The 22,701-nt window shown below is 39.2% G+C and overlaps 2 protein-coding genes across 2 annotated transcripts; one reads left to right on the top strand and one right to left on the bottom strand.

Annotated features, from left to right (window-relative positions):
- The first annotated feature begins 1,653 nt into the window (after positions 1 to 1,653).
- Positions 1,654 to 5,888, top strand: LOC146460656 (uncharacterized). The gene is made up of 4 exons (XM_085087913.1): positions 1,654 to 1,674; positions 3,496 to 3,581; positions 3,655 to 3,715; positions 4,490 to 5,888. The coding sequence occupies exons 1-4, from the start codon at positions 1,654 to 1,656 to the stop codon at positions 4,703 to 4,705; spliced, it is 384 nt and encodes a 127-aa protein (XP_084944039.1). The 3' UTR covers positions 4,706 to 5,888.
- A 3,719-nt stretch (positions 5,889 to 9,607) lies between these two features.
- On the bottom strand, positions 9,608 to 22,012 carry LOC146460655 (uncharacterized). The gene is made up of 6 exons (XM_085087920.1): positions 21,899 to 22,012; positions 16,051 to 17,041; positions 14,758 to 15,256; positions 12,398 to 12,606; positions 11,280 to 11,624; positions 9,608 to 10,644 (listed from the first exon to the last, which is right to left on the bottom strand). Exons 2-6 carry the CDS (start codon positions 17,034 to 17,036, stop codon positions 10,218 to 10,220), a joined length of 2,466 nt encoding a protein of 821 aa, XP_084944046.1. The 5' UTR covers positions 17,037 to 17,041; positions 21,899 to 22,012; the 3' UTR covers positions 9,608 to 10,217.
- Between the last annotated feature and the right edge of the window lie 689 nt (positions 22,013 to 22,701).

Below are 22,701 nucleotides of genomic sequence, written 5' to 3'. Positions count from 1 at the left end.
TAGCTTTAAAATCAAAAGGAGTATTAAAATTCGCAGACACGGTTTTGTAGAAGAAATATATGGCATCACTCTGGCCAAATTTTAGCGAAATTGATTGAAAGGCTGCCGACTTGGAGTTCAAAATGTACGAGCCGATCGGCAAAATTTGCGTTCGGAGATAAAATGGAAAATACATTTTTGGCGGCATCCTACCTGGAATGAGATTATAACACCTAAATGTTTATTCTGATTGATATCAGAGAGGGATCAATTTTCTCTAACAATAGGACTTTGACAGGTAACATGTAACAGGAACAAACTTTCGCGGAAGGCAGCGGGAAATATAAATTATTTTGCTTCCAGTCAGTTCAATTACACCGCGTGTGGGCAAAAGACAAAATTTGTTGAGGTTAGTGAACGTACATGCATAGTAATCGTTTAATTTACAATCAACAATACGGTTTTCATGTAGCAATAAAAATATATTGTGTTAATTTCTTGAAACGTTGGCTAGGTTGGTAAAGATGCCGAAAACCAGTGCGAAATCAACACGAACGAAAGCGAAGCCGCCGATTGCTCGAAGCCCAAGAACTGAGGCCCGGCCTATTTCAAACGCTCTGCTCTTCTCGGAAGAATTAAAAACAGAATTTGTATTGTGCGACGGACAGCTTTTATTCTCGCACTGGATTCTCTAGGTAGAACCAAGTCCATGCTTAGTCGCTGCATCTTCCATGACTTGGACTCTTCCCTGGCAAAATCGACAAGATACAGACTCGTCCAGTTTCTCAAGCAGCTTTTCGCTCGATGCAATAGCTCGACCGCTTATTGTTTTCCACGTTCCATCAGCAGTTAGGGTCGTTGAGCTTAATTGGCTTTCTTCTTCTGGCTCTTCCAGCTGGATTTTGGAGCGGCTTGCACTCACAGCAACTGTAGCATTTTCGCTTTTCTCAGTGAATATCCAACTCCTCAAGCCACTTCTCTTGCCGATAAACTGAGCCTTTGTCGCTCTCTGCTTTGCGGCCCATTGTTTATCAAACTCGCTCTTCGATTTCTTTTTCGCTCTTGGTTTCGATGATGAAAACGGACACGACCTTTTCTTTTTTTTGGCGGCATTTTCACCGAAGCAAACGCTAAATATCCACGGAGAATACTGAAGGCTATAAACAACACGAAGACAATTCGCACGTGTTGTGTCGAAGCACACACTCGGTATCACGTTACTAGTTCACAGTCAAGTTAATTGATGTGTGACAAGGGTATGACAAATTTTGTCAACGATCAATTAATATAATTAACGAGAAAAAATCTTTTACCCTCGATATCTTTCGACAGAAATAATATTTTCTTCCGGTTTTTTTTTTTAAAGAAAGCTCTCAAGCGTATCTATTTGAAAACGTTGAAACCTCAAATATGGCAGCGATCCGCGCGCGGACTGTCCTGAAGGGTGGCTGATACCTTAAATAAAGGAATGCCATTGTTTAATCATAGCGCGTGCAATATGAAGAAATCCAATGATTGGTCGAGGAAATGAAAGTACGATTTGATCACATGATGATCACGTGACCACTGGCATCCCAGCTTAACCTTGTCTTTAAACCGATATTTTAAATTTACAGTGAAGATAAATTAGGAGAAGAAACAGACTTCTTTTCTCGATGCCTTACTTCTACAAAGATGGGCATCGGTGAAGTTAGAGTAAAGCCGATTCCTGTGAAGATACAGTCTCTCTTGCAACTCGTTGGATGCCGAATGACTTTTACTTGTCCTATGAGATATAAGTTGTTCTATAAGATATGAATCTAGTTTGATGGCCTTAGCTCCCACGAGTCTCCGGTAGCTCAGTGGTCATAGAGCAACTAGTAATCGGAAGGTCACAGGTCAGTCTCCATTGTTGGGAGAACTCGGATTTTTTTAAATTTTTCTCCGAGTATGTTGTGTCACGGATTGCATAATACTTTACTCTCATATACCAATACCCCGTTCCGCTCGCCCGGCTCGCTGATTTTTCTTTTCGTCCTATACCCCACTGGGTGCCTGTTTTCAGGCTACCTTCATGAAGATTTTTTTGTCACTTCATTTCATTACTTCAGTTAGTTTTAATTACGCGGGATACCTTAGGCAAACCGTGTCAAGGTTTACGTCGAGAATCTTTTTTGTTTCTTTTTCTTCCAAGAAGTTACAAATTGTAATTTCTTTTAATAAAATTTATTCGTTAAAGCTGAATTAAACGCCCTTCCCCTCTAGAAGGGATATTTTAGTCCTCTATTGTTCCAATTGTCTGCAGCAAACACGGCCAAATCAGAACCATTATCTAGGCTTATATTTGTGGGTCTTAGTGCGGCCTAGCCACTACCACGCATTCGCCTTTAGGGGACGGTATACGAGTCCCTAAAAGCGACTACGTGGGAGGCAAGGTGCCTGGAAAGGAAGACTTTTTTTCTTTCGCGTAAAAGATCCAATCAGTCAGTCAAAATGCCCGCCAAGCTGTTCATGCTTCAGACTCTAATATGCCATTTTCAGAAAGAAAACAAACCTAATGAAGAGCCGATAAATCGACAGTTTAAACGGAGGAAATTGGATTACACTTTGAGGGACAGATTGTGGTATTTCAAATTAAGCGAAGAGCTAGAGAAAAGGTCATCGCTCGCGCCGCCGACTTGGTCGAAAATGCTTGAACGCTACTGGGAATCCAACTTGCAAATAAAAAAAATGGTTTAAAGTTTGAATCGATTGTCAATTTTTACTTAAATATTATTTTGATAGACCGCCGGATTCTTAGTATTCCTTACAGTTTTCGCGACTGATCAGTTTGGAAAATGTGTTCCGCACTGGTCAATAATTTATCTGTTTCAAATTTGACTCTCAATTCTTTCAAATCCTTTGGGTAAGCGAAAATTGTTAGATGTAAATAAACGCTAATCTGAATAAATTTTTCAGTTAGGAAAAACTTTCCTCTGGTCTGTTTTTTTTTTTTCTGTGTATTTTCATTGATGAATTTTAACTAAGCTATATGATGGGTCAGAGAATTAACGGAATCCGGTTACTTCGTTCCATGACCACTTCGTTCCAAACCACTTCGTTCCATCCTTTGGCCACTTCGTTCCACCAAAGTTTCATCGTTCCAACGAATAGTCACTTCGTTCCAAGTGTAAACTAAGCGAGTAAACTTCTACGTAATCTTACATGGATCTGGGATCATAGCAACCAATCATATCAGACTTCAGTAAAGATGAACCTGCTTCGAAAAAACTATCCTTTCTTAACTTTATTTGTTAGTTTCAGACTGAAGTGGTCAGTGAAGTGGTCAGACGAAGTGGTCATGGAACGAAGTGGCCGTAATTCGAATTAACTCTGCAGTGTATGATAAAGTGCTAAAGTGAACCGTGAACGGGGGAGGGGGGGGGGGGGGAGATTGTGCCTGTGGGTAGCCATACATTGAAAATTAATGCACCTTGCATTGTCCAGGGTGGGGTGGGGAAACAGAACAAACAAAAGTTTGACATTTCTTTGTGACAGCGGTTTCTCCGTAAAACGGTGAAGAAAAGATGGCGAAACTACGAAACGTTGTGTGGTTTTCTGCAAATCAGACGGCATTATGCGCGGTAAGACGGTAATTTTCTTTCATATTCACCAATCATACTTATTCTTCTTACTTATTCCATTCCATACTTTCAGATTGACGGAAATTGGACGTTTCCAAGAGCCAAAAACAAGCGGAAAATATGAACCCGGACAGGTACGCATCAGCTACAAATTGTAAACAGCAGCGGTGTTACACTTTGTTGATTCGATTGTACTTTTGAAGCAAAATTGTTAAAAGCATTTTGTTGTTGTGTATAACACGGTGGTTTCTGTTTCTGGGGAAAGTCCCACACGCCATGTGCAAGAACCCCAGAACATGTGCATTAATTAGTCCTTTAGCTCGATATATTAGTCTCTCGTTTCCAAAAACAATGTCTACGATACGCAGATATTTTAAGATACTGGACATCATGCTACTGGAAACTATATATGTTTAATTATATCCTCAGCCCCCCTGCTTGGCAATCATAAGTTGTTTCCTTTCTGGCACATTAAGTTGGGGATTTGAGCAGTGAACTTCCCTGTGGGGGTAGATTTGACCAAGAGAAGAAGGGGATAGCGCTCAGACTGAGTGTTGTATTGGAGAGAGTGGTGAATTTTTGAAGGCTTTTAATTGGGAAGTACCATTACAGAAAAGATTGGAAATTTCAGGGGGAAGGGAGGTGGGTATTACCAAAGGGCCAAAATAAAATAAAGGAAATCATGAAGCTGAATTGGAATTGCTGTACCAGTACAGGTATGCATCAGAAAACAGCAGCAGTTATAAACTGTTAGTTCGATTGTATTTTTCAGATTTCTGAAGGGTAAGTCTCGAAAGCATTTTGTAGTTTTGTATAACACAGCGGTTTCTGTTTCTGGTGACAGTCCCACACGCCATGTGCTAGAAACCCAGAACATGTGCATTAACTTCAACTGCATTTATTTGTAGTCTTTCATTTCCAACAACAATGTCTACACTACACAGAAGTTTAAAGATACTGGTCAGCATGCTACTGGAAACTATATCATGTTTGTTTACTTTAATGCAATTATGTTGGTTAATTGTTCAAGTCTCTTTTCTGAAACAAATCTCCCCTCTTATCCCTGCCCCTACTGGGCAATCAAAGGTTTCCCTTTGTGGCACAATAATGACGGTACCTACTAATAACAAAGTATTTTTGTGCGGTTTATGCTATGGGGGAAAAGGGCTATTGAAATAAAAAATTTGGGGGTAACCATGCATTTTTCAGAGATAATTAAGCAACAATTATTCTCAAAGCGGTAAAATACAAAACAAAGTATGGTGTTTTTTTTCCAAATTGAAGCTTCATTATCTCTGAAAAGTGCATGGTTCCCCTCAATTTCCTTTTTGGATACCAAAAGCTCTTGCGAAGTGCTGGTTTCTCCACCTAGTTTTAACCCACATAAAAATATCCCTGTATTAGTAGGCACCACTCATAGGAAACTCGAGTATCTTGAGACGTGTAGAACATATGCGCAGTAACAATGAGAGGTGAACACCCCCTTTGGGGTGGATTTGACCAAGAGAAGGAGGGGATAGCACTCAGACCGAGTTATGTACAGGAGCAAGCAATAAATTTTTAATGGCTATTAAGTGGGAAATACCATTGTGTAGTTCCAGAAAATAATTATCTGTAATCCCACATGGAAATAATTGGAAATTTCAGGAGGCTGTGGAGGGGTGTGCCACAAAGGGCAAAAAATTTAAAGGAAGCTACGAAGCTAAATTGGATTGCTGTACCAGAAGGATAGGGGGTGGGCGTTTAGAAAAATCCTTCTGTTGGGTATGAATGTTTTCTGGAACTACACGTTTTGGAATTCATTAATAAAAGTGACATGCTTTCTTGATGTACTTTACAGTCATGGCAATTAATTTTGTATTGTTAGTCTACATAGTAAAAAAAAAGATTGTCATACACTATAATAATTATTACTGTTGAATTTTTTTTATGGGTAACAACTGATTAACCTTAACATTGAATGTGAAAATTATTACTCATAGAATACACCTGTATAGTATAAATGTATAGTATTAAATGTAAAAGGTCTAATCCACTGTTAGTTATTTGATTGAGCTAGATGACTCACCGCAGTACTTGCATGTTAGCTCCAATTCAGGGCTTTAAGCTCACTTTTTCTCAATGTTACCTTTACATACCAGATATAAACTTTTAACAGTTACCAATTTTGACACACTCTTAATATTGTGTGAGTTAGAAAACCACTAAGCATAAATTAGTCTTTTGAGTATGCTGTAAAACGTTTTTTACCAGTGTTTTCTTTGGATCTTAAAAATTTAATATAAAAAATAAAGCTGCTTAGCAGTACATGTATACTAATGTACTGCTTGAACACTCACTAAATCAGCAGCCTTTAGCACAATCTCAGTCATCATTATTTGTTTACTTACCATGGCAACCAAACAGTTGCAGTTTGGACCCCAGTCTTGTACCCAGAGTCCTTAAGCTCTTTGACTAGTGGTTAGTCGGCAGGAGAGACTCTGGGGAACTGCAATTTTATTTAAATTCTTTAATTGGCTGCCTTGTAATAGCTTCATTTTTTTACCGCAGAAATCCTGTGGTAATAAAATTCCACTTCCCCACAGTCTCTCTTGGTGACCAACTGCTGGCCAAGGAGGCTGAGGACTCTGGGTATGAGATTGCTTGGACCCCTGTCCAGTTTCAGTAAAATGTGATGACTACAGCCCCATCATTTACACCCTCTCACCACTGGATGGGATGCTTGACTATTGTAGCTAGCTTCCTGTAACAGTTCACTGGTATGCAAAATTTATGTCTGAAAGTCCCAAGATTCAGTGAAAATCAACATCCACTTTCTCCTTAATATTCTACACATTCTTCTTGTGGTACTAGTTGGGAGAATGTGTTTAAATATCAAAATATCTTCTGTGATCATTTCCTTTAATCTCATTGACCTTTACATCTGAACGAAAAAGATATATTACAGCTGTATTAGGAGACATTTGATACTGGTCACTAAAAGGGGTAAAGGGTTCAGCTGACTGGAGAGAAATACACTCTTAGTAAACTATCTGTCTAAATTTGAAACAAGACTTGCTCGGTGGGCACACAGAATATCAACAGTACAATACTTTATTCTTTTTAATTTAGAGTGCTTTCCATTATTTTATCAGAATTGAACAGCCAGAACAGTTAGTTTGTAAAAAAATAATGGAATGCGCCATTCTGAAGGGTAGGTTCTACAAATTCTTCAAAATTGCACATTAAGGAAACTTTCTGTGCCATTCTGAAGAAATTGGTGAATTCCATCGGTGAAATGACCGGTCTGGCCAGCCAGTTCTGACAACCGGAAAGCACCTTTAACAGCCCTTTTATTTTTTCCACAGCTCTTTCTTCACTTTCAATTTCTATTAAGCGGTTTTCACTGATTTGAGTATCGTAAAACCAAAACCAGCGTAATTACTTTGACTATTCACAACAGACGTAAAAAACCAATGAACCAATCAGAATTCGAAGCAAATACATGTGACAGCAGTCCCGCGCGGGAAAACGCGTGTGACCAAGACGCGTTTTTTTTTATTTTGGTTGAGAAAATGGCGCGAATGTTGGCAACCAATCATAGAGCACACTAAAGCACGACCAAACCAAACGCGAAATTACTTTCAACACTCCACTGAAAACAGCTCTACAATACTTTATTCCATATAGCTTCAAAGCAGAAAAAAAAATAAAAAAAGAGAAATCTTGAGGTTATCCATACATGCAATCTCATATTTAAATCTCTCAACTCCTGAACTCAAAGAATCTCAACTTCTTTACTGCTAGCAGGACCGTACATAGCGGGGGGGGAGGGGGGGTGGGGGCAGAGGGGGCAGCTGCCCCCGCCAGGAAAAGTCTTTTTTTTTTCTAACATAGTGTTTGAGTTTGCTGAGCTATTTCTTGTAGCTATATTGGTCCGAAATCACAAGAAAATCGACTGAAAAAACATTCCTTCAATGTGAATCCCAAATAATTATTTTGGAAAATCTTTCAAGGCAAAAGCCATTACGAGTTTTCTTATATAAATAATGATTTTGTCAGTTTGGGCTGCCTATGGTCTAGAATTTGGTGTGTAAATAAAGACTGACAAGCCTATGCCACTCCCTGGTGCGCGTTTTAGCCTTTTTAAATCTCGCTTACACGAGTATGCCTGCGTTACTCCCAAGTATTTGTAGCGGGTTTGGAGGATTTGATCGAGCCTTGGATTTAACCATCGTATGTTCAACCTCACAGGTCATTTGTGCCTAATGATTTTTGATTTTCCTCTTTTGAATTCTCTCCATTTTGAATATCACCTCTTACTCTGCGTGTTCAACGAAGGTGTTTTATGCCACATAGGGCATTTCAATTGGGTTTGGTTTGGCTCGTTTAAGTGCGTGATAGTTTTAACTGCCTTTCTTGTTGAGATTTGTGTAATGTTAGAACAAATTAATCATTGCTTGTATCGTGCAATGAGGTTAATTCTGTAGTTGTTGTAATACCGGGTCGGGCTATTAGTTTTTGTCACAAGGAGTTGTGTTTCTTGGCACGGCTATTTGGTTTTTCGGTTCTCTAGCAATTGTTGTAGCGTGTTATAGAGCTATGCAACGTGTCACAGTACAACTGAAAAGGCTTGAGTTGTACTTAAGTTACGACTGTGTCTTTGCAAATGCTCCACTGTTATAGTGCGTTTGAATTGTGGAAGCTCAGTGATTTTTTTCCCTTTGTTTACAGCAGTGCATCGATTGTGTTTTAAATTTACCATTAAATGATGGACAATGTTTGATTCAAGCTAAACAAGGTGTTAAAATGAATTCCATAAAAAGTAATGACAATTTAAGACAAAAAGCATCAGTGTGCTTTTTTTTTTTTTCTAAAGGTCGTAGAGGCAACTTTCTGTGTGGGAGTGAAAACAAAATTAATGTCCAACTAGAAACCCTGTCTGCATACGGGAGACCCCTGTAAGGGGTGTGCGGAGTTTGCCCCCACAGACAAAAAATCCTAGGTACGGCCCTGGTTAGTCCAAAGTCACGTGATCCTTAATCTATGTCACAGAAACGAACCGAGAGAAGAGTAAGGCAAATGGTGATACAAAATGGCAGCAAATTGTGCAAATGGGAAAATTTGTTCGCAGAAGTTCATGGGTGAATTGTTCAGAACCGCGTGAGAAAATAATAAAACAAATTATAAGCACTTTAAAGCCAATCCTTAGATAACTGAAAGGGAACCTCCACTCTGACAACAAATTGACGGTTAAGCGCTGGAAATAGTGCCTAAATTCTAAATTTAGTCTAAAATAGAAATGACATTCAAGTGTGTTAAAAATTAGATATGATTATTGACTACTTTCGCTTTTAAATTTCGTCTGCGGAGCCATTTTGAATTTTATGACGTGTTACGGTTGCCGCTGTTGTTATTCAGCAGAAGTTCTTTTGTGTGAAACAATTGAGCAACCGTATTACGTTATGAAATCCAACATGGCGGCGCCTGGGAAATTTAGAAACGAAAACAGGCGATCATCAAATCATGCTTTGTCTGACACTGAATTATTGTTTCCATGTTTTCCAACGAAATTTCAAAGTAGATTGTATTTTCAAAAATTTAACGTTAATATGTTTCCAGAGTGGAGGTTTCCTTTAAGGATCGTACCTGCTATTGCTCCTGCGCATGCGTTCTGTGCATCTAGGGATTGTCCGAGAAAAGCTGATTTCTGTTGGACGGAGCCTACTATTTCAAAGTTATTTTTGCGCGGCTTATGGCTATGCGGAAGATTTGAGCAAGTGTTATTGAAATCCGAAGAGTAAATTATGGGTAACCACACATTTTGTAGAGATAATTAAGTTTCAATTTGAAACAAAATTCCATACATTGTTTCATATTTTAACTTTTTCAAATTATTATGCCTTAATTAAATCTGAAAAATACCTGGTTGTCCCCAATATTTTCTTTTTTAATTACAATTTCCCTTACTTAGATCTGCTTTTCCCGCCTACCATAATTAAACTGCCCAAAATTACCTCGGTGTTAAGAGACACCGTCCTTTAAGGTTTAACCTTTTAAGACACCCAGCAGAATTTTAAAAGACCTTCCATTCTCTGTTGATCAAAAAAAATATTTCATTTAATATTTAACATGTTTGATCGAGCCAAAGTCTTCTTAAGTGCCAGTGACATTCTTTGTTTTCCACATCACAGAACGTATGTTTTGAAAATTAGGAACATTTGTTCATAAAAAAAAACTTTGAAAGCTTTTGCATTGAAATGTTTATTACGACCTTGTCAATGTAATTTCGCCCTTTAAGATGGAACCCCTCATTTATCGTATAAGATGTTTGACATATACTTTATCACCGTGAGCTATTTTATTCAATCGAGCATTAATTTGCCCTTACCTTTAACATGTTAAACCATTAAAATGTGGAAAGATGAAGCTCTTACCACAAATCGTCGAAGAAGGAACCAAAAAGATTAATATAATGTAGCTTTTCGTTTCCCATTTGCAGTTAGCTAAGGATGAAACTCTCTAATTATCATACTTCTGCAAGACTTATAACTTATGTGATACTACTTACTGCTTAACGAATATTTTGGCAATTCACACACGGTACACTATTATAAGTTTATCATACAGTACGTCTTTTTCTCCGGCAAGAGTCTTTCACTCACAACTAGCACACTGCTGCCTTTCCGTGATAACAGCTCTTAGAAAATCATCAGCGTTGGCCTCTACGCATGCCCGATATCCTTCATGATGATAGGCTGAGAACATCCGAGGTGTAAAGAACTGGTTGGCCGTGTTGGTTTGTGGGAAGACATTGCAAAGGATCTTGGACAACCAGTGACATGATTTTTGGTGACAGCACTCGCAGCAACATAAAGTCAATTTACTGACGTCATCACTGTGGAACATTCCGTCAGGCTCATCAAGCCCGTGGAGGTCAATAACAGCGGTATTACCGTGAACCTCGCCAACAGCGCTCTCTACGCCATCACTGACGTTAGGTTGTGAATTCTTTGGTATGATAAGCAGAATTTCTCCTTCACCATCATCAGCAGATTCATCGCTTTGATAATAAACTTTAAACCTGTTAAAATGACAAGGGGAACCGTATTGGTAAGAAAAAATAGGAAGTGGTTTTAGTTTCATAACAAATGTGTACTGTAATCTTTATTGCTAAATTGTTGCTAGGGAAGGTTATCAAGGTTTTTTGGAGTCTTAGCAACATCCAGGAATGAGCTGTTGGCCGTTTCAGCCTGAAATGTTCCTAAGTTAAGTGGTATAAAATTTCAAAAAAATCTATATGAACATAACCGGGAAACCTCAAAAAGACCATATTGCGCTGTATCATATCTTATTTCTTTTACATATGTGTCTGGTTAGCCTTGATTTAAAGAATACTGTTACTTCGCGTTTTTAGCTCGACGCAAAAAAAAAAGGTTCAGAACTGACTATAAATGCTTTATCTCTTAGTCTCAGCTTGGGTACGTTCTTAGCATATTCTTAAAATCTGGGTCAATTTTAGCCACAATTTTCCTATAAAAAATGTTCTTATAAAAAAAAATAGTGTAATGCTCCAACAAGTCATATGCTACGACCTCCTGGATTAGCGAACCTAGAAACCTCTTGCACCCAGTCAAGTCTGAGTAACAATAGCAAAAAACGGGTACCTCTTTCCCAGCGACATAAACAAAGTAAGTGACTTGTAAAATAAATGCGTACTTGTAATGACGCGGATTTCCCCCGTTCTGTTGTTTCGTAAACTTCTCCCGCAAGTCTGAAGTGACATCTTTGCCATCCTCACTAAGAAACGAGCATTTGAGCTTGGTTCTGGCCAGATGCATTGCGTTCAGAATGCTTTCTCCATAGAATGTATCCCCGCCCTTGTGGCCTCCATCTACTACGACTATCCTTGGCAGCCTTCTTTTCAAAAGCGGAAGAATAGCAAGGTTTTCAACATGGCCACCATCACTGAGTAACATGATTGGTGGCGGTACTGGTCCAATGTTATTCTTAGCAAATATTTCTCTCACATAATAAACGAAAGAATTGTGCACGATGAACCATCTAAAAGTAAACACAAATGGAATTACAAAACGAGTTGACGATAACGACGAGGACGGCTATGATGACCATGACAATAATGATGTTGATGATGATGATGCTAATGACATAATCATACTGCTGATGATGATTATGATGAAAAGTCTTATAGTCGTCAAGTACTAAACCTATAGTGTAAGAGCTAATTCAGCTATACACAGGAACAGGGTTAATGACCAGGAGCCTGCAAGAATGTAACTGCAGGAAGGGCGGCCACTTTGAACGCCTATAGCGTGGGAATTATCACCACATTGCATGATGATGATGATAACGAGAATGACATGGCAGTGACGTGATAGTGACATAGTGACGTGGAAATAACGCTGAAGAGGTGGTGTTGCGATGTTGATGGTAACGACGACGATGATGATGATGATGATGATGGTGGTGGTGGTTGTTTCGGTTAAAGTTATTATGGTTGTAGTTATGGTGTAGTTATGGTGATGGTTACTAAGGGTGACGATTATCTCAGTATAATATCTCATTAAGAAGAACAAAATCAATTACGATCATCGTTTTACAGAGGATCTCTGCGACGTTGTCATGGCTAACTGCCGCATATATAGTCAATTATCGGAGACTTCGGATCTGAGACTATTTTTCAGTTAATCGGTTAGATTAAAGCTGCAAGTCCAATCACCCAATTTGAAGTCCTGCTTTTCCGAAGAAATCTTGTTTGGCCATCGGACAAAAGCATTTGCCGGCAAAAACATACGAAAACGCTGCCAAACCCTTACCTGGCCAATATCTCCCACCAGCGTGGTTCTGAGGCTCCAGTATCAATCAGGGCGATGATAGCCAACACGATGTGAATGATCAAAAAGATTATCATTGTGACTTTGACAGATGACTCGATAGTTGTGGCAGCAGAATCGTCATAAACAAAAAATGCTGGCACAGCAATCAAGGGAAGTCCACGGAGAATGTGTACCAGATACGCTGCGATCTGTTGAATTAAGAAATAATAAAAAAAAAATGAAATTGAATGAGGGTGACGGTTCTGAGTGTGAATTTACTAAAAACGATGGAAAAAATTAAATAATGTGTGGATAAATGGGAACTGTTAGTTATCAAGGGAATAAAACATGCCAGAATTATCATATATTTTTGCTAAATTTGTACGTTATTACCTAAGTTCTTACATGAGGCACTTGTAGACCACCTTCCTAACAGTGAGGTTAGACATCGAAGGAATTGCCATAGAGGGCCTGGATTATGTTCGACTATCGGCGGTTAAAGTATTTTATAATTCAGTCCGTTGTAACCCCCTTTCAAACAGTGGCCTCGATGTTCGTCGTCCGTACACAGCAGATATCCTGCGATATCTGCGCAGGGCCGTACATAGCGCGGGGGCAGAGGGGGCAGCTGCCCCCTCCAGGAAAACTGATTTTTTTCCCTAACATAGAGTTTGGGTTCGCTGAGCTATTTCTTGTAGCTATATTGGTCCAAAATCACAAGAAAATTCACTAATTGACTGAAAAATCTCTCTTTAATGTGAATTCCAAATTTTTATTTTGGAAAATCTTTCGAGGCAAAGGCCAGTACAAGTTTTCTTGTGAAGATAATGATTTTGTAATTTGGGTTGTCGGTGGTTTAGAATTGTGTAAAAAAAGAGTGACAAGCCTACGCGACTCCCTCGCGCATGTTGTAGCCTTTTTAAATCTAGCTGACACGAGTAGGTTTTTTCAGAGTTAAATTGAGCGTAAATTGGTTTTTAAAGGCCTGTGCTACTCCTAAGTATTTGTAGTGGATTTGGACGATCTGCTGTTCACAGTATAGCTTGCAATTGAGTTTAAGACGGTATATAAATCATCATTGTATAGTACAGACCTTGGAGGCAATTTCGAGCTAAACAGGGTGTTTATGCCATAATAAATCCTGACAATTTCAGACTTAAAAGATCTCAGAGGCAATAACTCTCTGTGTAGGGGTAAAACAAAAACGTCCAACTAGAAACCCTGTCTGTACACGGGAGACCTCTGTCGATGGGTGTGCGGAGTTTGCCCCCGTAGACAAAAAATCCTAGGTACGGCCCTGCTGCGATATACGTGTGTCCCATCTCTTCTACAACAAGAGGCTGTGGGAGCGTATACTTGGGCGTCGTTGTTTTAGGAGTATCTGAGCATGCACGTTAGTTCAGTCTATGATGACAGGTGAACGATAAAACACTCGCTGAGAGTTTAAGGCATCCCTTAGTTTTTGAAATAAACGTGTGTTGTTCAACCGAAAATGTCACGCAAAGGATGAATAAACAAAATCAAGTATTACTCCCTCACAAAACATGTCGGATTTTGTAACTATAAAGTGCATCTAAGATAGTGATGAATTTTGGCGACAAAGGAGTATTTGTGGTTCCAGTGGTAATAATGAATTTTGGCGACAGAGGAGTATTTGTGTGAATACCTTTCCACGCTAATACCCTTATTTTTTGGGCAGACGTTGCAGCTTTTTCAACGGTAATACGACCTGGGCGCACGATCACGTCGAAACACACCTACATGTGAAATCCAACACGATTATATTTGCTAAAAGTAAATTTGCATGAGGAAATCTCAAAATAAATATATGTTATTTACTGGGCGGGAGGTCCGTATGGGAAAAAAACTGTGCCCGAGGTCTTGAGTACGGCCCGAGGCCGAAGGCCAAAGCCAAAACCCTTTGTAAACAGCTTTGTAAACAATTTTTCTGGCAACATCATAGTACGAGATATCATTGTTCGCAAGGTTTTTCCTTTTCATGGCTGCGACTACGTTTTGTAGGTGTGTTTTTAATGTTAAATCGAGGAATGACCAAGCTTTCTTCGCGTCATCCACAAAATGAGACGATGATATCATATGACGTTTAAATAAAGCCTTTATCAGCTTAATGTGTTTCTACTAAAAACTTTTAAAAAAATGTAGAAAACGCGCTTGCCAGAATGATGACGACGTGGCGTAACCAATGAATGTCATACAAAATTGTTTTCTCCAGATACATTGTAGGAAAACTTTGGTAGCTTTATTAAATGAAGTTATGAATATTTAATCCAGGGTTGGTCAAATAAATTAGGCAAATCCTATTTGTTCAAACGATGACACAAACAAAACACGGAACATACCTTAAATGCCATGGATTCCTCTTTCAGGGATTTGACGTTCGTAACCATGGTAGCGCCCATTTCGAGATCAAGAATTGTGTGAAGACGAGTCAGTCCTGTAATGGACTGATCATATTTTCCCATGTGGGTTGAAAGTGCTGCTGCAGATGTTGCCATGGCGTCTGACAACATCACATCTTCAGGCTTCAGTCTACCCTCGAACTGCTTTTTATTCGGATCGCGGTCAAAGCGTTCTATCCCTGTAGGTGACATGATCAAAAGCTCATACTCTTCCTTGCAATCTTGACTTATTTTCCAACGGTTAACCACCATATTGGATAAGTACTCGGGCTTCATTCCTTTTAGATCTGCTAAGGTCAGAGGTCTCGTCGCGTCTGTACTTTGTTGCTCATTCCGAGGCAGACATGTGCAGAGAGGGCAGATGTCCTGAACGCGGATACCTGAACACCGACAGGGTCCCAGGGCGTCCTTGTGGTAAAATGCCTTCTGTAACCTCCACCTGCGTTGAAAAAGTTCATTATATTTATTTGATTCTTAAATTACGCTCATGGTGCAGATGGTTCTTGCAACTGACAAGTAGTGGTTACTGAGTTTTTTTGTTGGTTTCGATCACAGACATAAAGAAACAGAGAACTGAACTGAATAAGTAAAAGTTGTTAGCTCTGTAATCCTCTGTGGTTAGCCAAAGCAAACGGTCCTTCCACACCCAATCAACTCGTCTAAATGCTTTGTCATTTAAATGCTCCTTTCCTACTGTGATTTGCGTTAGCGCGAGTTTTGCTTGCCGATCAGGGAACTTTAGTAAAGCAAAACTGCAGCGAACGCAATCGTTTCGACACTCAACTGAAAAACGCTGCAAAAAAAGTGTTCAAGTTTTTTAATCAATCAAACATCAGTATCAAGGCAAAGCGAGAACAAACAGAGCGAATTTACTTTGACAGTGTACTTAAAACCTCTCTAATAACATCTTTTTGTGAATGATGTATTATTCAGTGAATGACACAGGCATACTCGGAAAAAAAGAAAATTCGAGTACTTCTATCCGGAGTCGTACCTAACGCCTTCCGATTACTTGTTCGGATGCTCCACCACTGAGCTACAGGAGACTCGTGCGAGCTAAGGCCATTAAACTAGGTTCATGGGACAAACATCCTGCATAATGCTAGGATTGAAATGTCAATGTTTGGCATATGCGCAATGGAAAAAATGTGATGGAATATTTTAAGCCTGGTGAATAAATGATATATTATTCAGTAAATGACACATGCATACTCATGCAAACATGCCACTCACCTGTTGTAAACATGCACAAGTCTCTCTTGTACTGTGCTCGCCAAAGGCACTATCCACAACGCGATCCCAGAAGCTCCGAGCAGCCAATGAAAAATAGAATCAGAATACGAAATATGACCGAACAACTTGAGTTGGTACACCTTCCAGTATATTACGTAAGAGTAAATATAGACTATCAGGACATAAGACGTCTTGGTTCGTAGCAGAGGTAGAACAATCCATATTATTACTGCAATGATCGCCACAAAGATTTGAGCCAACAGTGGAATCTTCGTGAAAAAGTCATAAATTGTAAAGGGGATAAACGTGAACACGAAAAAGCTTCCAAAGATGTATTGACTCAGGTGAAGGAAGATTTTTAGCATTCGATATGACCGTTTGATTAGCCTTAACAGAACGTAAGAGGTGCTGAATAGAATGAACAACGCAATGAAAAGTATTACAGTGTCCACATGGTCAGTTCCCTGTAAGCAACGGTGGACTTCCTCATTAAGCGATGAAGATGTGCTCGCGTCTGCTAACTTAGCATCGCAGTCAGCTGCATCTCGCATTAATTTTCCAAAGAAAAACTCAATGATATAGGCTACTGGGCATGCGTAGCTTCCCCATTTGATGATTGGCTGAATAACGGTCACCATCATAACGAGGCAGGAAAAAACTAGTGTGTCTACGATTCCTTTGAGGGGCTCCATCCAGTTGCAGATGTATCCGCTCCTCTGAGTCATGTGGTTAAAGAAATCCTCGTACCAATCGTTTTTCTTTCCTTGTACCAATTCTGTTTCTTTCCCTTCTTCCGCTTTTGTTCTTGCCTTCCTTTCCTCTCGGTATTTCCAGTCCAGGTAGGCAGTACCTGTGTAACCGCCCCCTGACACACAGCTCAGGAAGTCCACCTCTACTCCACGCTCGAGCAGTCTGCGCAGGACTCCGGAGCAGAATGCTGCTGACCGAATGCCACCACCTGAAAATGCTAGGCCGGTGTTAGCCATAATTCCTATAAATTAAAGGAAAGAAAATGCACACAGATTATACTGTATAAAGATTACAGCTAGCAGAGCTCTAGGCACTAGGAATAAGCAGCATGTCTCCTCTTAGTTAGAGCAAAGAACATTCTGATGCAGCAAAATGAGTGAGTAAATTACGATAACACTAATGATTAGAATTAATGGGAATGTTAAAGAGAAGAAGGGGTGGCTAGTGTCGTCCATACTATTGACACCAGGGATAACCGATATATTATCGTTACAGTTGAGCGTTGCCCTTTGCTTGATAACACTCAATGTTTTGATTGGGGTTTTCCTATCTCTTCCCCTATAAACCCGAGGAAATAAAGCAAAAGAAAGAAGAATTGAACGACAGCGCTTTGCCTGCCTCAATGATTGTGAGCTAGACGACCTCGTCGAGGTAGCTCAAGCGAAGATGACAAAATATGCAACAAAATACGCAGTAAATGTACACGAAAACCAACACAAAACAATACGCTGCAGACTATAAATGCTTCAAATCAAACTTTTGGCCGTCAAGTTTCTTTCTCAGCGTAAAAATCAATTACTATTACTATTACTATTACTATTACTATTACTATTACTATTACTATTACTATTACTATTACTATTACTATTACTATTACTATTACTATTACTATTACTATTACTATTACTATTACTATTACTATTACTATTACTATTACTATTACTATTACTATTACTATTACTATTACTATTACTATAATTACTATTTCTAGGATCCTGCTTGTTATATGATTCCTAGCCAGCAAAACTTCACAAGGCACAATGAGCGATTCAACTTCTTAACCATTTCTCAGGCTGCCAAATCAGGCAAGTTCACGTTACGTTCAAGAGCGATCGAGTACAGTGACATTCATTTTCAGCTTAAATAAACTTCTCATCTTAAAGTTCTTTCCTTACAGAATCGTATATTTTGAACATTTATTTTAGTTTTTACCAAACTTTCGGTATTTTTCTGCAAGATTTACGAGGATTCAAATATGAAATCGCCGCCATCTTCACGGTGCTCGCTGGCGCTTGCCACAAATTTCAACTTGATTTTGACTTTTATAAGGCAAATTTTGATTCGTTCATGTGTTGTCTGATACGCGTTTTCATTGGCTAGTACCAAATATCATTGTCCAGAGCGTGTATTGAGAATATCTATTTCAATCAAGAAATAAAAAAACAAAAATTCCCTTTTTTCTCGAATTATTTTTGAGAAATATTTTATAAAAGCAATGGAGGACTTTTTTCCGAGTTTACATAGCCTCATCTAAACACTCGGGGAGTTGGGAGGATTCTCGAAAGTTATGCAAATCTTCGACTGCGTCATGGGTTTGCATAATTTTCTCGCGTTCTCCCAACCCCCCTCGTGTTTAGATGAAGCCATGTAAACACGGAAAAGGTCCTCTATTGCTTAAAAATAATTATAATAAGAACCTTCCCAGAATCTTTTGCACCTGAAAAATCGCAAATCAATTTTAAGCCAAGGAGGATGCCACACAACATGGGAATAACACTTGCTATAAAATATCAATTATATCCAATGCAGTGTGATGACGTCCTCAGACACATGACCATACCCAAAACGCGTTTAAATTCATTACGAAAACGCACATCTATCCATTCGAAAATAATCAATGTAGTAAGAAAAAAAAATGGCCATAAACGGTCTTGCATCTTAAAATTAAGGGGGCCTTGCACAAAAGACATAATGACAGAAAATCTGGGAGATTAGGTTGAGAGACATATCTCCATGAGTTTGAGGTGCATTGCAAAATGAATTTGCATGTGTGTAGATAGTTATTAGAGCTATCTTTTATAACATTGTTACTATGGTTACGTTATCAGTTACGTGACCAGGAGGCCCTGAATTTTTCGAGGGTTTTGTAAAGCTACATTAAGCCTAATGAAAGAGCAACTGGTAATTCGCAGGTTGTAGATAGTTTAGTAAAAACATTTCTCGAATCGGCGGTTACGCTTCTGCGCAGCATATTACTTTGGACTATACATTTTGATTCCTAGTGTTAGTCTAAGGGTGATCTTTATGCGCTGAGAAAATCCATAAATCCAAGGTGGCCGCCATTGGCAATCATGACCTAATTACCACGTGATATGAAGTCATCACTTCGCAATGTGGACCTCAAAGGAGACATCACTCTACGTACTAATTATCTTCTTAGTCTTACTGTCATAGCTTTTATACTTGCGGAGTTATAGAGGGGATCTCAATCAGCCCCCTCCTCCCCCTTCCCGGCCCCAGAAGACAGAAAACGTCCCGTCTACATAGGGTTAACATGTGAAGTAAGTTAATAATCCCCATTCTGCATAATGTCAAATTTCTCAATCAGCAATTTTCTAAACATAAAACTTTTACTCTAATAATTCCATTGAATTTCTCTCAAAATTTTCCTGGCGGAAACGCGATCCCTTTTATCTCAACCACGCTTCGAAATCACTGACATTTTGCACCTCCAACTTCGTTTTAGAAAAACTTCATCTTTGTTTACTGCAGCTGATTCTTTAACTAGACCTTCCAACATTGCTGAATCAAAGTGACTGAGATTGGGGTGTGATCAGCTGTTTCTCGATGTCATAAACCTAGCCGGGAGACAGGGATGGGAGAGAGAGAGGCACTTTTCCATAAGATTCTGGGAAATGAGCTTTCTGATGTTCTTGAAACATAGGAATGTTCCATTTATGTTTACAACTGATTATCAATACGTCAAATTCTGTTCATTTTTGTATATCTCAAGAACATTAACTAGTTTCTGTCCATCTACAGTAAAAGGGAGGCTTTCACTGTTCGGCGCATGTGCATGAATCAAAATACTTTTTTCGCTCTTGCCCGCTATGACACAAGACCATTTAATTTTAATTCATTGCTTAAAGATCATCCGGAGGCGAGTAGATAATTTGGGCGGCAAATTCGCTCGTGAAAATTTCACGGTTGATGATTTTTCAGGTGATTGCAATATTTATATGCAAAGGTTTGGTAATACACAAGAAAGTAAAAATCAACTATAAAATCGAGCAACGTTTCGGAGTCGTCATAACACCATTTGCATTATTTCGCATGCAAATGCCTGTAAAATCATCAACCGAGGAATAAATTCTCCGGGTCAGCACTAAATTCAGTATCTGTGAAGTCTGGTCTTCCGTCATTTTGCTTGAACGAATTATAGTATGTAATCACTAAAGTACATGTGAGTGGGATTTTTAAAGCCATAAAATTGATAAGAAAGAGAGAAAAATAGATTCATGCACATGCGCCGAAATGTGACACCCTCCCTCCAGGGTTAATTAGAATCTAAAAAATTGAACACTCATGACGAAGCTTGAGTCGGCTGAAATTAAGACTAAATGAAATCGAAAAGCACGGATAGCACGAAGAAGCCCTCATCTGATGTAACTAGCCTGACTTGGCTCGCAGCCGCGAGACTCTGACGATGGGATTAAACTGACTGATGAACACAATCTCGTACCTAGAGTCCACCCGCTGACCAAAAAGCCAGAGGACTCTGGGTACGAGATTGAAATGAACAGTACGTGACGTGTGAGGTGCTGTGAAAATGCCCGACTGGTACAGGCCGTGTGCAACAGAAGTGCCGGAACTCCATTGAGGAGTAGGCTGCGGCGCTAAATTTTAATCACGTATTGAAGTAAAGTAAAACCTCAATCTGAAAAGACGCATTATATATATTAGACTATTATTTTGCCGGAAATTCCGTATTCAGGGTGAAAAATGCGTGGGAGCAGACTAGTCATGCGTGAGGGCTTGATCATGAGACAGACCTCAAATACGTGTGATTTACGAAGATTGCATGTGTTTTGGAAGGTCTGCAGTTCCAGAAGCAACTTTAACTTCTGTATTTTCTTTACTGTTGCAACCCTATGGTCAGTTTTACTTATGAGTCTTCAAATTCTATTGGCGTTAATATGTTATGGTGGTCGTTATTCACCATACCAAACATAGATTCAAACACGAACTATACTTGTACTGATTGAACATCTGACGCCTATAACATGCAAACTATTCAACCAGTTTAATCTCCTGTGACGAATTGTTGCGATGTTTACACTCTTATCTTTTGCTCTTTCCGATGTAACGTTTGTTGGTCCTCGTCAAATTTTGAATTTAATCAATAACACTAAAAGGATTGGTCTACCTTGGCAGAAAGATGGTAGAGATAGCAAACAAGTATTTCACGCTGCCATACACAAGAAAGTGATTGTAATTTACATGATTTATTGCATCTTGGCATGAACGGCAAGATTAGTTTCCAGTACTTCTCTCCTTAGCATTTCAAACTTCAAGCAATGTTTCTACATACACTTTCCAACTTACTCCTTTAAAAGTTTATCACTCTCCTTGTGATCTGACGCATTCGCCTTAGTTCTTTTAAACGCCGTCTGTTACCTATTGCAGTATTTCTCGCTGAAATTTTCGTGAACGTGTTCGCGCGAAACTTTTTCGACAACGACAACGTTCTACTCCCCGCAATGGCCAACATATGCATGGCCGCGTCGCCGGATTATGACATTTGCGTCGATTATGACATTTGCCGGATAGCAAACATGAAGAATCGGCTTTGCCTAGAAATACTGATTCTTTGGAACTATACCCAAGTGGCCGAACTTATTCTCACTGTTACCAACTACGGCATTTTCGCTCGGACCGGACAAGCCTACTTACTTAGGCTTCCCATCTACTTTCGCAGTAAGCTTTTTACCTTTCGCCAGTGACTACATTAATATCATTTTTGTGGAATTCAATTAATTTTCCAGCTATATTCGTAATCTCGCAGATTCGGTCGCCTTAAAGCAGTATACTTGCTTACCTTATTCTCTGCTTTCCTTTTTTCCGCTTTCGGTGTTTTGTTTGGACACAGTCGATATTTTCACTGTCACTGGCAACTGGGTTATGCGCTGATTAATAGGCCATGTCCAAGTAGCTGTGGGAGAGGCTAAGTGTTACTTTTGTTTCCATGTGAATGAAAACAAATATCATAATTAGAACTTTGCAGGTGGCCTCACTTTTACAAACGGAGACTCAAAGCAATTCGGAAATGGCCTATTCGAACCACTCAAAATTCCTCCCTCAGGCAAGGGTTTGAATGATTTAAATGTGCGAGCCAGCCAGCCAGCCAGCTATTATGCGAGTTGTGCAATCGATGAGGATATAAAAAAGAACAATATATGACTTAACAGGAAGAAAAGAAGCAATAAAACTACAAGGAAGAAGAAGCGTAACCCTCTTAAAAGCCCCGCGGCCCGTAAGTCGTACAATAGCAGTTAACCGCATTTAGGTCATATACTCGAATTTCTATGACAAGCCACCAATATTCTACAAAATCTACTCCACAGCAAATGATAAAATTCATACCTACCGATACACGATGAGCATCATACATACACATTACTTGTAAGAGGCAAATTACAGTCAACAAATATTTTATTTTAAGTAATAGAGAAGCTGTCTCGTGGAACAGCTTGCCGGCTAATCTAAAGAAACCAAAACCTTGTAGAACTTTTAAAAATTCATTCCTCACTTGTTTCTCCAAGTTAATGATGCTGTCTTGACCTTGCTGCTAGAAAAATTTCGTTTCGTAAGTTGTAAAGTTTGATGGCTTCACATGTCAAG

Source organism: Pavona decussata, unplaced genomic scaffold (assembly GCF_977016875.1).
Source record: "Pavona decussata unplaced genomic scaffold, jaPavDecu1.1 SCAFFOLD_209, whole genome shotgun sequence".
NCBI classification, from domain to species: domain Eukaryota; kingdom Metazoa; phylum Cnidaria; class Anthozoa; order Scleractinia; family Agariciidae; genus Pavona; species Pavona decussata.
This window is presented reverse-complemented; position numbering and strand designations above follow the sequence as displayed.

Excerpts from the sequence above, each read along its gene's own strand:
- LOC146460656 (XM_085087913.1), top strand. The coding sequence starts at position 1,654 with ATGGGCATCGGTGAAGTTAGA. Across the intron at positions 1,675-3,495 it reads TGGGCATCGGTGAAGTTAGA|CGGTTTCTCCGTAAAACGGT; the intron begins GTAAAGCCGATT and ends TCTTTGTGACAG. Across the intron at positions 3,582-3,654 it reads ATCAGACGGCATTATGCGCG|ATTGACGGAAATTGGACGTT; the intron begins GTAAGACGGTAA and ends CCATACTTTCAG.
- LOC146460655 (XM_085087920.1), bottom strand. The coding sequence starts at position 17,036 with ATGGCTAACACCGGCCTAGCATTTTCAGGTGGTGGCATTCGGTCAGCA. Across the intron at positions 15,257-16,050 it reads CTTGTGCATGTTTACAACAG|GTGGAGGTTACAGAAGGCAT; the intron begins GTGAGTGGCATG and ends TTTTCAACGCAG. Across the intron at positions 12,607-14,757 it reads AGGAATCCATGGCATTTAAG|ATCGCAGCGTATCTGGTACA; the intron begins GTATGTTCCGTG and ends TTAATTCAACAG.